Here is a 16,628-nt window from a genome sequence, read left to right on the forward strand (position 1 = left end):
AAATCTACCAGTGGAATAATGAAGTAGAAGCCTCGGAGCAGCACAATGCGCTCACCTCCTCAATTCTTCAGTGAAAACAACTGGGACTGGATGAGGTTGAAGTCTACAATCAAACTATTAGCAAACTCTAACTGGAGATGTACTATTGAATTTGACTCTTTTGAAGGGGTGGGGAAATTCAAACAAGTTATTTTTAGTCAATCAGTGATTTAAGTGGGTTCATAATGTAAGCTGGCCACTAAAATGTTTTTTTTTTTGAGAAATAAATACAGATATTCAAAATAAAAAGTAAGTATTCTGAGCATTTTTTCTTCTGTATCAAGTATGACACAGGGAAGTAATTTCTGCTTTCATGCTTTGTGCTTTTATTTTTGCAGTTTCCAGCCCTACAAATGCGTTTTTGGAGGTTAAGTAAACTCCATCCTTTAAGGACTCAGAGACAACATTATTTCTGCAATGCAGGTAGTGTTTCTCTCAGCGGAGCAACATTAGCATCTTTCTTGTCAATGTGCAGGACCACCATTAGGATAACCAGCTCCCTTACAAGCAGTTTCTGTGCACTGTCATTGTTTTCTAATTTAATAGAATTAATTCCTTATAGTCAGACAGAGTTGCTTTCTGACTACAGTGTAGCGTGAAATGACTTGACAGAGCAGACGGACTTGGTGCTTTGATGATACGATAGCTGTCTGCTGCTTTTATATGAGCTCTAGATTGACTGGGTGCCCTTCAGTAGTAATTAGCCTAAGTGAAAGTAGCTAATCAAAACAAGAATAAGGCCCAACTATACCACTACTATCCTAAATAAAACTTTAATGAGACAGACTCAATAGGGAATGGTGTAAACTTATAAACACCTTTAGAAAACTGGCCAATTACATCAGCCAAATTAGGGTTCATTTTCTACTTTAGGATTTAAAGACTGCCAAGACTGCATCATTCCTTTGTCATTTGTGTGCTTAAGGGTAGAAGGCGTGAAATGCAGCCTCAACAGGCATCATAACAAAACCTGCGATTTTTAAGAGATTGGCAATAACCCTTGATTAGCAGAACAGTGTTCACAGGCCAACGTCTGGTTCACAGTCGGGAGCAAAATAAGTCTTAAGAGTGAAACAGCGCAGGCAGCATCACACCAAACAAAGTCAAAAGAGAATTAAAAAAAGGAGACGGCAGTGGAGGGAATGAAGAATAAGTAGAGAAAAAAAAAGTAGCCTCCTCCTCCGTGTTCTCTGTCTTTTATTCATAGGCAGCAGAAAATCTGCATGCACTTTAACCGCAAACCATCTGAACTGAGGTAGGAGCGGCAACATACAGTTTCTGTGAACCATTCCCAAAGTAAACAGGTATTATGTCAAGCGGCAGAGAGCAGAAAAGGGGATAATGCAACTTCATCACTCCAGCATCATGCTTTCACATCCAAAGCAGAACCAAATAAATAAATAAACGAAAAAGCTACTTGCTCGGCTTCTCAATAGTTGCTGGTAGAACTTTAATAATAACAATGAGGTTGCTTTAGGTTCTGCGAACATTGCTTTCATTCTTCTGGGGAAAAATATTTTGGTGGTGCATAGGGTGAGATGAAACACACCAGCCTCGTAAAAAACTGGGGAAATCAAGTCATCTGCGTCTCGCCTCCTATCAATGGGCAGCACATGGAACTGACTTGTGATGAGGTCGTTCACAAAAACAATTCTTTCATCATCAAAAGCCACTCTAAAATCCAAACATTTCTTAGCTTAAGCAAGTAATGAGTACATTTGTTGTACTACAAAGCGTTAAAGAAAGCACTTTAAAACATTTACCCTTCTTGGAAACATGTTGAAATATTACTAAAGGAATAAGCCAAAATGTATTAGCCTTTACCCACCACAAGCAAACAGCATAGAGCAACTACAACTGATGCCCTTTCATAGATGCCTTGAAAAAAGTCTCAGTTATGAAGATGGAGAGTAACAACTATGGCCTAACAAAAGAGATGAGATGAGAACCAGGAACAGCTGTACAGACCAGGTCAGTAAGAAAATATGAATGTGAATATGAATATGAAAATATCAGAAATCTTGCTGTGGCCGCATCTTAATACAAATTTGTTCATGGGTCTATCTGTAGGCAAAAGTCCCACTTGAGCATTAGCCTGTTTAGCCTCGATTCCTCTGGCAAATGAGCTTTTAAAGCAATATTAGAAAAGGAAAAAGCAACAAGAAAATCTTCTCACTCAAGTTCAATGCAATTTCAATTAGCCCTTCTGAGCCCACTCCAACAGAGCCAAATATAACTACACCCAATTTCCTCCTGTTCTCCCACATAACTCATCTTAACTGCAGACCAGATACACTCTGCTTAACGTTCCTGGACCTTGTAAGCCAACCAAAGTGCCCTTTTATCGTGCTTTCATTAGCCTCTGATAACTGTCAGTGCCTGCTAGGGGTGGTTGGCTTTGGCCTTCATTAACAGGCCTGAGTCATACAAATGACAGTATGAGGCGGTTGGCAGTCTGTTTAGAAACCTAAACATCCAGCCAAGGAAGAGATAAGCATTTATTTAATGTGCACTCTATTCTCCTCTGCCCCAGTCCATTTTATCTTCATTCAATTCTTTCAGAAAGCGTAGGCTCAAAGTGTCAAGTGAAATGTCACAGCAACAAAATTTCCTGACAGCATGCCACATGTTTGTGTGATTCCAAGGAGTAGTTTGGTGCTCTGCCTCATTCCACTGGCGATAATTCTTTGAAAAGAATGATTTCAGACATTCATTCTGATGTCTGAAATCCACCGAGCTCTGCCGGAGAGAACTTTTTTTGTTCGCATTTTCTGTGACGACGATTTTGTGAGTGTATTCCCACTTGACACACACTCAGCCGTGAAACACGGACAGGGGAGCAGCTGCTGCCATACCTTGTTATCAGTGCGTAAAAACACAGAACATTTATTGGTGAAGAAATTTTGGCCATCTTGAATATCAAATGTGTGTGGTCATGTGACACCTGCCAGCCGCTGTTATGATTAAGCTTGTAGTTCCACAGCACATAATTATGCTGTCTCCATTTTAAATTCAGAACCTGTCATTGTTGCCATGACTGAAGCTTTTTCAATATGTTGTGTTGTGTTTTCATAAGGCAAAGAATGCAGAATGGGAGCAGAGGAGTGAGATTTGTTCTCAGCATGGTGCTGCTTAAGAAAAAAAAAAAGCCAACACTGGTGTCCTTTCTCACCCTCAAATGCCACTACATAATCTCTCGGGCATAACACATGCTAATGGACCATAATGCGGCTAATGGGCTGCATTAAAAAACGCTGTTATAGACTCTCATGTTGACATCATGGTGGCAAGAAATAATGCACCAGTTTCAAGCCCTATGAAGCTAAATGCAGCCAGCTTTCACTTTCTTAGCAAATTTCCAATTTGGAAATTTTCCCCACTGGACAAAGCCACCTGGACCTTCTTTTCGCGCTGTTTAGCAAACTAGGATTTTTCTAAAGCACAGATTTCTTTCTATTCAGCCACAAGAATAAGACCATTGAAAGATGAGGTTAATGATAATAATCATGGTGCTACACCATAATGTAATGTCTGAGAATGTTACTTTGACATGCATCAATCCCCTATGCACATGGCAAAGAAACTTTTCACAGCAGCAGCTTCACCAAGAAGACAAATGCCCCCAAAATTGCTCAGGAATGATTAGAGGAACGCAACTCACAGTCCAAAGAGCCAAATCTTCTTGTTGTGTGCTGTTTTAACAGGACACTCAGCTTGACGTTTTTCTGATAAAGTCATCACCTTGCAAAGCCTCCTTGGCTCGATCCAGCTCCTGCTCCTTCTGAGCCAGCTGCACGCGGAGCTCTGTAGCAGAGAGCACGTCAGCCGAGCATCCACCTTGGGTCTCCTCCAGGTCCTTACTCAACATGTCCTTCATCTGCCGCAGCAGGTGCACTTCTTCCTGGAGCTGGGCCACCTCTTCCCGCAGCAGAACTAGAACACACAAAGAAGGACGAGAGGTTTTAGCAGGCTGACATAAAAACATGGCCCTACTGCGTGTGGTTCTGATTTGGCCGGTCAGCCTTAACAGTAAAAACATTTTTTAAGCCAGAGTTAAAACTTCAGCAGAAAGAGGCAGCCATAAGGTGGATTTCTTTTTTTTTTTTTCATCTCAAACTGAATCAGCTAAATTGATTTATGCATTAAAATAGAGCAGGTTGGATTACTGTAAATCTTTGTCTGCAGGATTATCCAAACAATCTGTAGAATGACTTTGACACATTCAGATTGCAGCCGAGTTCTTTCATGAAAATTTGAACATATCACTCACACAATAAAGTCCCTTGACTTGTGTATAACCCGGTCTCTTAGGTCATCATGTGCAGGTTTTTGTAGCTGTTACCAGAATCAAATCAAGGGAAGCTTTCAGTAATTGTGATCCAGATCTCTGAAACAAACTACTGCTTGACCTGAGGTCCATTGCAACTAATGTCTACATTTAAAACTAATCTCAAACATCCTTATAATGTTCTTACAAACCTGCAATTAATATCTGTCTATGTATGTGTGAGGGGGGAACTTTTACTACTTTTTCCTGTGTAATTTTGTGTAATTTTGTCATGTGTGTGCTGTTAAAACAGCTGTCATGTCAGGGTTATTGTTGGAAATATGTGCCGTGGGTACATATGGTTCATCCACACATGAAATGTTTTGCTTTCTTTTCTATGAATCTAGTTTTCTTATGCTTGCAAATGTGTATGTATACACATATATATATAGATATCTATATATCTATATATATATATATATATATATATGTGTGTGAGTCTACATACATATGAATATGAACATATTCTATGTTTTTTTTTGTGGGTTTACATATAATGAAATAGAATACATTTTATATAAATGAAATTGCTATAGCCAAAACCAGACTGTAATACAGCTTCACACAGATGCTCTGAATAGCTGAGGAAATTGGTTAGTTTGAAATGGTAAATCAATTGAAGATCGCCATACGTTGTGATGGTTATTTCATCTGTGACTGAGGTAAATGCTGCACCAAATTGATTATTGCCGGTAATACCCAGCACGGGGTGGGTTCCAATAGATAAGTAGAGACCAAACACTGATGCCACCATGACATTTTTCTCTGAAGCTGCCTTTTGAACCTACGCTGTGTTTACAGACATCCATTTAGTATTTGCTGAATGGTGCTTTAAAGTGCCACTTTCCAGTGTTGTCAGAAGAAGAAAACAATAAAATGAAATCAGCAGCAGAGAGAAATAGATTTTTCTCTTCCAATTTGAGTGGCTGAAAACTTTTAAAGTGCTTTAAACAATCTCAGCAACAGAGAAAGGTTTTCTTTCTCACATCAAATACAAAAAAATTTGAGTTTTATTTAATCTAAAAATGAATCATTATGCACATTGAACGTACTTGTCTAGATGGTGGCATAGGCGAGTAATTTACGGAAGGATAAGAAGAGTCAACTGCTCAGCCCCTTCTTGCATTGCTCCATTATCAAGTGTCATACATAAATCACATCTCACACCGTCCTATCCCATTTTCAATATAACTGTCTGAAAAAAACAGAGATGGATAGGAAAACTGAGAGGAGACAGATATTTGCAAAAAAACTGAGAGAAAACCGGACAAATGAAAGGAGGGGGGTTCATTTTGTGTGGAAATGTATTGGAAGCACAAACAAACAGGGCTAGATGTGAATGTGATGGTTGCCAATACACTAACACTAAGACAAAGGTTAATGGGATTAAGAAATGGGCAATATTCAGAAATGCTGCAATCCTGTAATTAAAGTTTTTTTTAGAAAGAAATCAATATTCTTCATATCACATGACTAATTACTGAGAACATTTTCTACCTAAGAATATATTTGTACTGTGCATGTGACACTAAAGATTTTCAATCTTGAATCTTATGAATGCAGCTTGGAGTGTCATTACTGTGTTCATTCATATTTCCAACATAAATATTTTCTGTTGTGGTGACATATGTCTATACTTTTGATGTAACCAAAAGATTTGATAAATGGTCGGTGAAGACCCTCAGTAATACAACACGCTGATTCTGAGCAGCTTTTTGTGGTGAGAACAATAGCCATTTCCGGCAAAAGGATTGCAGACCATGTAGATAATTAGACGTTTCTGAACTCCCCATTTATCTTTTTTATTGTTTTAGGGATCCAGGTAAGATACTATAAAGGTGGAATGCTGCCAACTGCAACTATATCTCACAAACAAGACCTTGGATAGTCAATCCAAATCCCCTAAAGAAAAACTATGGCAAGTTTTCCAAGTAGCTTCGAACATTGTACCTGCCAAGTCACTTTCAGCAAGAGAATTGTCAAGTCTAAGTGTATAGGACACACCAAGTATTGAGTTGATCTGTTCTCTGTTTACCACACTTTAAGCAAATAAGTGAATTTTGTTAAATTAATAAAAAAAAAAACATTAGTGGCATTATGTCTGACAGCATCCTGCCTTAAAAACGTCTGCATGGTTCTGTAAGCGTATCTTTAATTCAGTGGTTCAGCCAAAGAATGTTCTGACGGTTTTCATTCCTTGAATTTTTCTGCTTTGAGCCTACAGCTATGATTGATATATCATGTTGAAAGACAAGAGATGTTCAATAATACAACAAAATGTCAAATCAGGCAATAGCCGAGGATTTGTGGTGTTTCCAGCCTTGCTTTTAGCACCATGGTGCCCCTCATATTTCCTTTCCTAAAACTGAAAGTAATCTTTATGATGCATTCACTGCCTGTATGAAAAGAACCTGCTTCCCAGGGTTATTCAGCCTGTTAATTCATGTTCAGTGACTAAATGTATGTGGCTGAAGATAAGGACTGCTCGTTTAAAAACAAAAATCAAATGTAAAAGGGGTAATTATGAAAAGGGTCGAGAGAAAAATGCTGGGGAGTGGAGTGTCATTACACAGAGGTATATACTTAATGGACCCAATAATAGATCCACATTTTATGGAGGAACTCAAGCAGCAACAGCCCTTATTGTTAACTGAAAGAGCTGTCCCATTGTGGGAAAAAATGGCCGCAGGGTACAGTTCATTGGTGTTTCTAATCCAATAATGGTCACAGAGTCAATACAATTCTTTATTCATTAAGTTTGCTTGTATTGATTGTGCAAAGGCAGCAACACTTGGAGGGATAAATAAGGGATAAGGACGCTGAACACGTGTGTTCAATAACTAATAAACCAACCCATATACAATGGTTAGCAATTAATATCAAAGAATAAGATTGCCACCATAGATGTAAAAAAATCTGAATTATAATATTTAAATATTTAGAGAAACCATTCTGAATGGAAAATATACTCATATTTTAAGAATACGAAACAATGTAAGTGGCACTTTCATTCAGTGAAAAAAGTTTCTTCTCAACTGATTCTGCTATGAGCTTATCTCACTCGTAAAAAGCTGAACTTTACCGTATAAACAGTAAATCCAACTGTGAGACTCATCACTTTATACACATAGTTACTACACATATTTGTATAAAAAATTCCGTGCTTTACCAGACTGAAATTTCCAGACTTCTTGGCAGATTTGTCATACCAAATAGCTTCATGTTCACTGTGTAAATGAGGACTTTAAAGTACAACCTTTTGCATCCAAAGAATGAAAAGTAGCAACAAAATCCCATAATGTGGAAGGTCAGTGGCATGGCACATAGTTCGCTCTACCACTGCACAGTAGAATTTTGCACACCACCTAATGCATCCATTTCTGCGGAGGTCTTTTTTGACCACTTTATAGGGTTGTTTGTTCCGTTTCGAATTTCTGTTGTGTATTCATGATACTTTGTCACGTTAAAAACTTGAATTGTAACACCTAAATACTTCTAATATCACTGTTAGTACTAATTTTATTATCAGATGATAGAAAATCCTGAATATCGCCATAAATAAAAGACAGAAAAGACATGAACTACTTTTCTGATCGCGATATTTTTGAATTTCCCCCATTGGGGGATGAATAAAGTATTTTTCTATTCTATTCTATCATTACATAGCTCATTAATGTCAAAACAAGATTAATATGCATTTATTCTATATCAAAGCACTTTCTTCCAAAATAATTTGGTTGTGGATGTCTGTAATCTGTTACAGTTAGAAGACTTTTTGTGTTGCAGGATTTAATGAAATGGGCAGACTGCAGTCCTGTACTGTAAGCTAGTGTTAGTGCAGGAGGCAGACAACATCAACAATGTCGGCTTCTATTTACCAATTGTACGTGGTGCTGCTTTGTTAGTCTGATTGGTTAAACTTTGCTTGTGACTTTATTGAACAAATGCAGCTCCTAGTTTTGGGTTCACATTTTATATGGTTTGTTCTTATTAGTGCTGATCTGAGAGTTTGTTCACATTTACTACCTGAGAGAGTCTGACACTGATGGTGTTTAATGATTTATTCTGTGGCTTTCTGGTTTGAATCAAACCATTCAAGGTTAAATTGTGCACAAAGGCTCTTTGTAATACAAATACGACATCTATGTTTTCAGCTATGACTTGTCAACTTCCCTTACTTTTTCACTTACTCGACAGTCAACATCTGTATGCAAGATGAACAGTTAGAACTGGCAACTTCCCTTACTTTTTCACTTACTCGACAGTCAACATCTGTATGCAAGATGAACAGTTAGAACTGGCAAAAATAACTATAAACAGAGTGTGTGAGGTGGGAAACGATATTTTGATGTCTTCTCCAGCTTTCTGCAGGCATGTGCAGAGCTGGAAGACTTTGGAGGAGGTTTGGAGGGAGGGTGGGAGCAGGGAGAGGCAGAGTGAGGACTGCCACCTATTTTTCAATGTCCGCATAGCCTCTGGGTTGGTAAGCATGCACTGTAGCTTTTGCATTACAATGACAGAGTGGGAAGTTCCCGATGACTGCTCTCCTCTCCAGGTATCCATACTGCTCATTCCCATCCACGGTGCTCCTTGTGGATGCTACAAAACTTTTGTCTTATGGAAAGTGAAATTGTGTTTAAGGTATATGAAAACTAACAGAATAATTGTCACTTCTTTGAGTAGGTGTCAAGTTATTTCTTTCTTTTGTTGACTTTTACATCTTGTTTAAATGTCACATGTTGTGTGAATGAGCAAACTAATGAGCATGATATTTTCCAGTTTTTGCAAAACGAATCTGTCCAGCACCTCAAATTTTGTTCATAGAACTAAACAAAAGTTCCAGAGTTTTTGCAGTGCAGATGGTACGCCACCATTTCAAAAAGAAATGGAAAAAAAATCACGGGCTTTTTCTCCAAAAGGTTTTTCAACACAAGGTTCAAATGAATTGTAAAAAACAAATGAAGTTCCTGTTTATAGCTGTGCTCCCACTCAACCCTCAACCCAAACCCTCTGGTTTATTTCTTCTCTCAAACAGATAAAAATGAGATAACAAGTTTCTGCCAGTGTGTGGAACTGTGAGCACACACATAGTTTGACAACGCAGGGTTGTGGTTTATTTCGAGGTGGTCCAATTCTGTTGCCAGCCCCAAATCTGTACAAACAGCAACGCAATGATGCATCAGGGTTGGATGCTTGTAGCTTCTAGCTCTACCTTCAATACCATCTGTTCCCCACTGGCTGAGTGAGACAGCAGGTTTTTTGCCATTATGCAGACACGTTCGGATACTCTGATAAACCATATCCCGCATAGTTAACAACTGAAGAGTTTTTTAATTTCTTTGGCATCAACTTATTGCTCATATAATGTACTAAAATCTGTTGTGGTACACTGAATTAAAGAGGACTAGAGTGATTCTTTTGATGATGTTCTTAATGGTTTGTTAGCTGTTACTTTGAGAAAACTACTTGAAACCTAATGGGACAAAAACTACAAATCCCTCAGGCCCATCTATTTAATAATGGAATTATTTTTCTTTGATCTGAATGTGTAAACACCATAGCTGCCAGTGGGGAAAATCTATTCACTTATTCTATGAGAAAGGTTTGAAGCTTTTTGAACTGGAGCCAGATTGGAACCAATGCCTTTATTTACAGTCTTTGACAATCACTCACCTCGAGTGTTACTGACAAATTTGGGAAGTTCTTTCTGGTCAGCTGATTAACTTATTGCAACCCAATATTCACCCTGTGCTAGGACCTGCTCTTTTCTTCCCTATGAAAAGATCCAAAGATCTCGATCTTTAGCTCCACTGTGTTCAGCAGCTGTTGCTGTCTGTTGTTTGATGCTGAGTAGGAAGTGAGTTTTTTTTGCAGAAAACTTCTGTGGTTGAAGATAATGTTACGCAAGCAGAGTTCCCTCAAGTTCTGAGAGCATAAAGTCACAAAAGAACCACCGGTCATTTCATACTACTAGGAGTGCTGGCAACCAGTACATCAAATCAAAACGTTTCACTCGAATAGGCTTAGAAAATACTAAGGGTCAAGATACTCATACTTAAGAGACCCAAACCTTTCCACCTTTGAGTCTTTACACTTTGCAAGGATAACTTGAATGAACATCATCCAAGCATTTGGAACAAATGTGAAAGACCAGAAAAAAGTTACTGGTTAATTTTTTATTTTTCATGTACCTGTTCTTACTTAACTTTTAACTTTAACCGCCATTCCTGTCTGTTGCATTGTCACTAATCATCACAATGCATGAATCTCAAAATGTGAAATCTTGAAGGCAAAATATAACCACGGTAACTGTTACTGTTTCTAGATCAGCATATTTATTTAAAACTTTGGTATTTTTATAAGTAGGAGTTCAATAGCCCGGCCACGTCTTTAAAGTGGCAAAGGGAAATGTTTCAGTATGTCTTAAGAGGTGGTGCTTAGAAGCTTGTTGATTTAGAGTCTATTTATTACATCGTGGTTGAACCACTACAGTTGGTCAGATACAAACAAATGTTAACAGTCGTCAATCATGATAGCTCTCGAAGTTCCTGTTTGCTCTCCCCGTGTTGGTTTACTCCCATTTAGTATTTTAACCGGTTCAAATTGTTTGTTCAAATGACGTACTGTGTTTGCGGCTTTTGTCTCAAAGCCAGCTGAATACTTGCCATGACTCATTTGTGGAACAGCTCGGGAGGTAGGAAGTAAAACTGTGTGTGAAACTTAATCCACCAAACAGGGCCATTTGACTGAAGTTGTCACACCGCGGTGAGGTCAAGTGGGTTTTTGTCTCGTCTCCATGTCATGTCTCATCATTTCCTGTTTTATTTTGAAAGATTAACTCTCGTCTCAGGTCACTTGCCCTTCCTCTCGTGTTCCAGTCTGATTGTCATATGAATGATTCCACCTGTTCCCTATTAACTCTGTGTGTATGAGAGTCTGCATCTCCCCTTGTCTTGTGCCAGTGTGTAGTATTTGTTTGGTCTAACGTGCGTTCTTGCTATTCCAAGCCATAGCTAAAGCCTTGATCCAAGTCACCGTTTGGTTGATTCCTCTTTAGGAGAGTTTTTTGTTCTTGTTAACTTTTGGTAATCTAGCCTTGCTAAAGTTTAAGTTTAAATTTTATAGCTTTCTTGTTTTTCCATCCAGTGGAGTGATCTTTTGTTTTATAATATTCCATAGCATAGTGCCTCCGATCTTCAGGAGAGGTTTTTGTTTTCTTCTGTAGCAGGAGTGATTTTTTGTTAAGATTAAACTTTTGATAGTCCTCTACGTTTTATCCTCCTTTTAGTGGAGTGATTATTATTTTGATAATTTTTCATAGATATACCTCTCTCACTTTGGGAGAAGTATATATATAGATAACTTCCATAGGCTGCGTTTATTTCTCTCTTGAAGAGATTTGTGATCTACTGCTTCTCATTAAAGCTCATTTTTGAAACATCATCTCCTGCATCTGCGTCCTCCGTTCTCTGGGCCTGACAGAAGTTAACTTATTGTGCTGAGAAATATCTTTTGAATTTTTGTGCAACTTGGTATTTACAGTATAATGACCAGACTGGCCATTCATTTTATATTTATAGCTTTTGTGTTCTCATCCGAGGAGGTTTGCCCCTTATAAACCTCTTATGAACTGAGAAAATCATCATACATATTTCTCCTTTAAAAGGAGCCCTGTGTTCGTGATTGAAAACAAATTTGAAAGTTTGCAGCGCATTGACCAATTTGCACAGACAAACCTGTCTGATATATATTTAACGCAGCTGAAAAGAACAACACTCTGCAAATTACAGTCACAGTTATTAACAGCTGAACAACTCTTAGCTCTTAGCTCTCATTTAACAAACTGAGGTCATTTTGGGTGACAAACAATCCAGTTTTTGATAGTTTTTGGTTGATTAAGAGCATATCATAACTAATGAGAACAAAAGCTGTCTGTTTATAACTGTGCAGATGAAAACTAGAGGCTGTAATGAAAATGTCAAGTTGCTGGAGATTATTGTAGATTGCACATTGATCGCTAGCTGTTAGATTTCGTTAAATCTTGACTCATTTAATAAAACTCATTTACTGGGCATCTCTGAAGTCTTCTGCATCTGTTGAGGGCCACAGGGATTACACTGAAGCTAATGAGAACTGTCTATGAAATGATTTATGAGACATGTACATTCAACGATCTCCCTCCATCCCTGCCTCCATTCTGTACCAATCCTTTAAACGGGCTCGCCTCTAGTTATTATGATTCATTGAAACAGTAAATAAAATCTCCATCCTCGGCCACTGATCTCTAAGACTGTTTAAACGTGTGCATTTGCATAATAGAAGTCATGCGTCAGCTGACATGCAATTCGTACCAGTGGATTATGAATATGATCAGTGTCATTTCCTATTTGCATGATTCATGCAAAATGGCTAAAACTGTCTTCATAAATAATCCCACAGCCTTTGGGTGACAGTTTGGGAAAGGTGGGAACCAGTCATATAATTACTTTAAAATATCAGCACTTCTCTGGGGACACAAAATGTATCATCTTCTCTTTGTAAAGTGGATTCAACGATGCAAAGAAGAGATTTTATGAGAATATATCAGAAAGGGATCTTTCTTCTTTGAGTTGCATCTGAAGTTTCTACACAGTGTTTCCCTGGGGCTTTGTTTGATGAATGAATGTCAATACATTAAATGTCCTTTCTGTCAGTGTCTGTCTCCATGTCTCTCTGTCTCTCACAAACTTCCCTCTCACCATTCCTCCTCTCCCACTTTCACAAGCAACAGCAGGACTCAGAAACCAAAGTTGCAAAAGGTCCAGCAATCTGTCAGAGACTCCAGTGGCCAAGAGGCAGCTGAAATTGGACTTGGCTTAATGGTGGCGGAGGTGGAAAATTGATAGAGAACGACAGTATGTGTCTAGAGGGGGGTAATTTTTAGATTGGTTTTCCTTCTTTTGTGAGAGAGGGAGGGAAAGACAGGACGGATTTCAATTTTTGCCCGATCATGGAGACCAAAAATCAATTAACAGGCTTATTGTTCCCACAGAATTCTCATTCAGCCAGCTTTTAGAGTGCGGACTCACAGGCCAACAGTGTAGAGCAGATGATGGCGATATCAATGTTGCTGTTGTGACAGGCAGCTTTAGTCCACCATGTATAATACATAATGGCTGCACACACTGAGAGCAAACTGCGTACCAAAGTATAAATAATGGATTTGTATTTTCATATGTAATTCAAATTATGTGAATGCAATTCAGCGTTATAACACGCACCTTTTTCTCTCAAATTAACCACAGCATTAACGGCAATCAAGTCAAGTAACAGTGCTACAAATATAACTACTTCCAAACATAACTTGAATGCAGAGGATATTGTACCACAGTTTTGCAGGACAAAAGGAACAACCCTATTCAGGAATGCGCTAAATAAGAAAGGGGATGTAAGAGAAGCCAGGGTCAAGAATGTGAGCAGCAAGTGCTTTCATGACGAGAGGCAACAGCTTACATCCTCTTATTTGTTTTGGACTCGGCAACTTAGCCACAGCTCTGCTTGAATAAATGCATTCAAACTGATTATCTCAAAAATCCATTCAGAGATGCCACACTGAGATAAGCGCCTTCACAGCAACTCTTTGAATAAACTAAGAATAACAAAAAGTTATTGATTTCAATGTGTGATGATAATAATGTTGGGATTTTTCAATCTTTCAAGCCAAAATCTTTCAAGACTTTTCCAATCGTTCCTTATAACTAAATAATGCAAGTCATTTAAAAAGCATGCAATGACAAAAATGTCCCAGAAAGCTTAAAAAATAAGACACAGGGGTTCATTGAATACTGATATGATTGAATACATCAATTTATACCTTCTGTAAAATTCACAAATTTCATGTATATAAACGTGCTTTATAGAAATAAAGCCACTAAAAGTTTGACACAGAGAAGCACTTTACCAGCTAGACTCCTATTAAATCCATTTGGCTCAGTGGTGATATTTAATCCAAAACTACATATCCCACCACCTAACTCCCCCACCCAGACATCGTTCCATTTCCCTGCAATGATTATATCCTCACAAAAAACACAAAAATCTTGTGGATTAGAGCATCAACACAGACATTGTCCCACTTCTTTGCAATCAAAGGTGCTATAGATGCATTTAAAGCTGCCGTCGGCAACTTTTTTTTAGTCATATTAGCTTGAACTGTCATGGGATTCTGAAAGGAGAATATTAAATAGGCTGTTTAGGAAAAATCCCGAATTCTGTAGCTCCCTCTAAAGCCTGTAATCGTGTCTGCAAAAATCGAGCGCTCCCGGCTGTTTTTAACCAATCACGTTAGGTTTATTATTTATCTATTATCTGAGCAGAACAGTCACCAACTACGTCTTCCATGCTGAGCGTGAGTCTGCCCCCAGCTTGTGTGCGCGCACACTGGTGTGAACTCACGTGCACAACCTCGTCCACAGAGGGGGAGGGACCTGAAAGTTGTATCAGTTCGAATTTTCCGACTTTAGACTCGGAATTTTGAAAACCTGCCGACGGCAGCTTTAAAGAAACTGTATCAAACATTTAAACTTTCAACTTGAACCCTCTGTGTCCTATGGTGTAGGTTTCCCAGCTCTGACAGTGTCTGAGGAGTGGTTCTTTTGGGTCTTTCAGGTTATGAATTAGGTATTTGTGGATTTGACATATTACATGGTCCTTGAGCATTTCTGTGCAGTTTTTGCAGGGCACATTGTCTTTTTGGGAAAGCTGCTACCATGAGGGGGTGTGCTTGGTCTACCACAATGTAGAGGTGGGCGGTACGTGTCAAAGCAACATCCATCCAAGTAAATGCATAGACCCAAGGCTTCCCAGCAGACCACTGTAGTGTAATAAGAGGCTATGTTTCCTTCTCCCTCAGTGGTTTTAATGTTGGGGGTGAGCAAGGTATGAGGCTACTATGTTTTTGAAGTCTGACTATATATTCCATGAGTTTCTCTGATTTCCATCCAGTGTTGTAGAAACCATTATTTATTTAACTAAATTTGCTTGAGCCACATAATCCATCACAAAGTCTGTCTTAGTTTTTGTCAAAGTTACCAAAGGTTTAGGGTGGGTTCTTCTTTATTTTCCTGATTACCTTGCACAGTTGGGTTTTACACATGTGTTACATGGGTGTGTTCTAAGCAAGGAAAGAAGCAAAAACTAGATTTAATGTGACAAAAATTAGAAAAAGGTTGATGAGGTCATGCTGTAGGGAAATTAATGGAAACTGATAGTTGCTGAAAAGAAAAAAAGAAAGTGAAAAAGAAAGAAAGAGAAATTGAAAGGACAGACAGACAGACAGACAGATAGATCAGTCAGAATCATTATCACAGGTGTAATTGAGGAGAGAAAGATCTCCCAGAAAGGCAGCAAAGGTGACATTATTCACTTTGACATGATTTGCCCACATTCACATCTGATCCTGCACACGTCATTCAGGGTAAAGGCCTGGTTTGTGCAGCCTTTCATCTCAACTGAGACACTGGAGTCATTAATAAAACTCAGAGTGTCTGTCTGTCTCTCTGTGTCACACAAACACTCATTTTTATGGAGCATCGATAGCAAATTCATCAGTTTATGACGGCTGTAACATCTAAGCTCTGACTGATGAAGGTAGCCTGCAGTGTCTGCTCTGTCTGGCAGTCCCTTGCTCTTGATTAGCTAGTCAATTCTCATGAGCGGAACAATCTCCCTGCTTCGCCTGAGGAGATGACAGGGTCACGGCTGATGAAAAGTAGGAAAAAAAATGGGAAAGAAACACTGCCTTAGGGCACTCCATCATAGAACTCACACTAATATTCTGTATTAACTGAGGCAGTGATAAAGAGAGATTGGTATTGGGGATAACGCATACGAGGATGGATGACGATTTATTGATGAAAACACCAGCGAGGAGTGCAGGCCTTAAGTCTCTGTGGTCTTTAGCCTCACATAAGCTGATGATTGCTCTTAAGTTCAAATACTATAAAGCTGAAAGTATGATAAAGTGACTGAAATGTATTACAGTAAAAGTATGGAATTATTCAGCCAAGTCACTGTCAGACAACGAGAGCATCCACACCAACTGTATCAGGGCACGTATCTCAGCTGGAGCTCAAGCCGCACTGCAGCTGCAACACATCAAGACTTTTGGCTTGTTGCCTGTTTTTTTCAGACAAGGTAATCGTCGGAAAGCGGTTCTCAGCAAAATACAAGATAAAAACCTTAGTTGCTCATCATATTAACCTCAGTTTGTAAGCAGAAAGTT

General features: G+C 38.7%; 1 protein-coding gene across 2 annotated transcripts in view; it reads right to left on the bottom strand.

Annotated features, from left to right (window-relative positions):
• The window catches only part of LOC142390762 (kazrin-like), a 151,341-nt gene that overhangs the window by 12,118 nt on the left and 122,595 nt on the right, over positions 1-16,628 (bottom strand). For both annotated transcript variants that reach the window (XM_075476457.1, XM_075476458.1), the window contains exon 4: positions 3,781-3,972. In XM_075476457.1, the coding sequence (XP_075332572.1) occupies positions 3,781-3,972 (192 nt within the window). The remainder of the gene's footprint in view (positions 1-3,780; positions 3,973-16,628) is intronic.

This window comes from Odontesthes bonariensis, chromosome 10, assembly GCF_027942865.1.
Source record: "Odontesthes bonariensis isolate fOdoBon6 chromosome 10, fOdoBon6.hap1, whole genome shotgun sequence".
Classification (NCBI taxonomy): Eukaryota; Metazoa; Chordata; class Actinopteri; order Atheriniformes; family Atherinopsidae; genus Odontesthes; species Odontesthes bonariensis.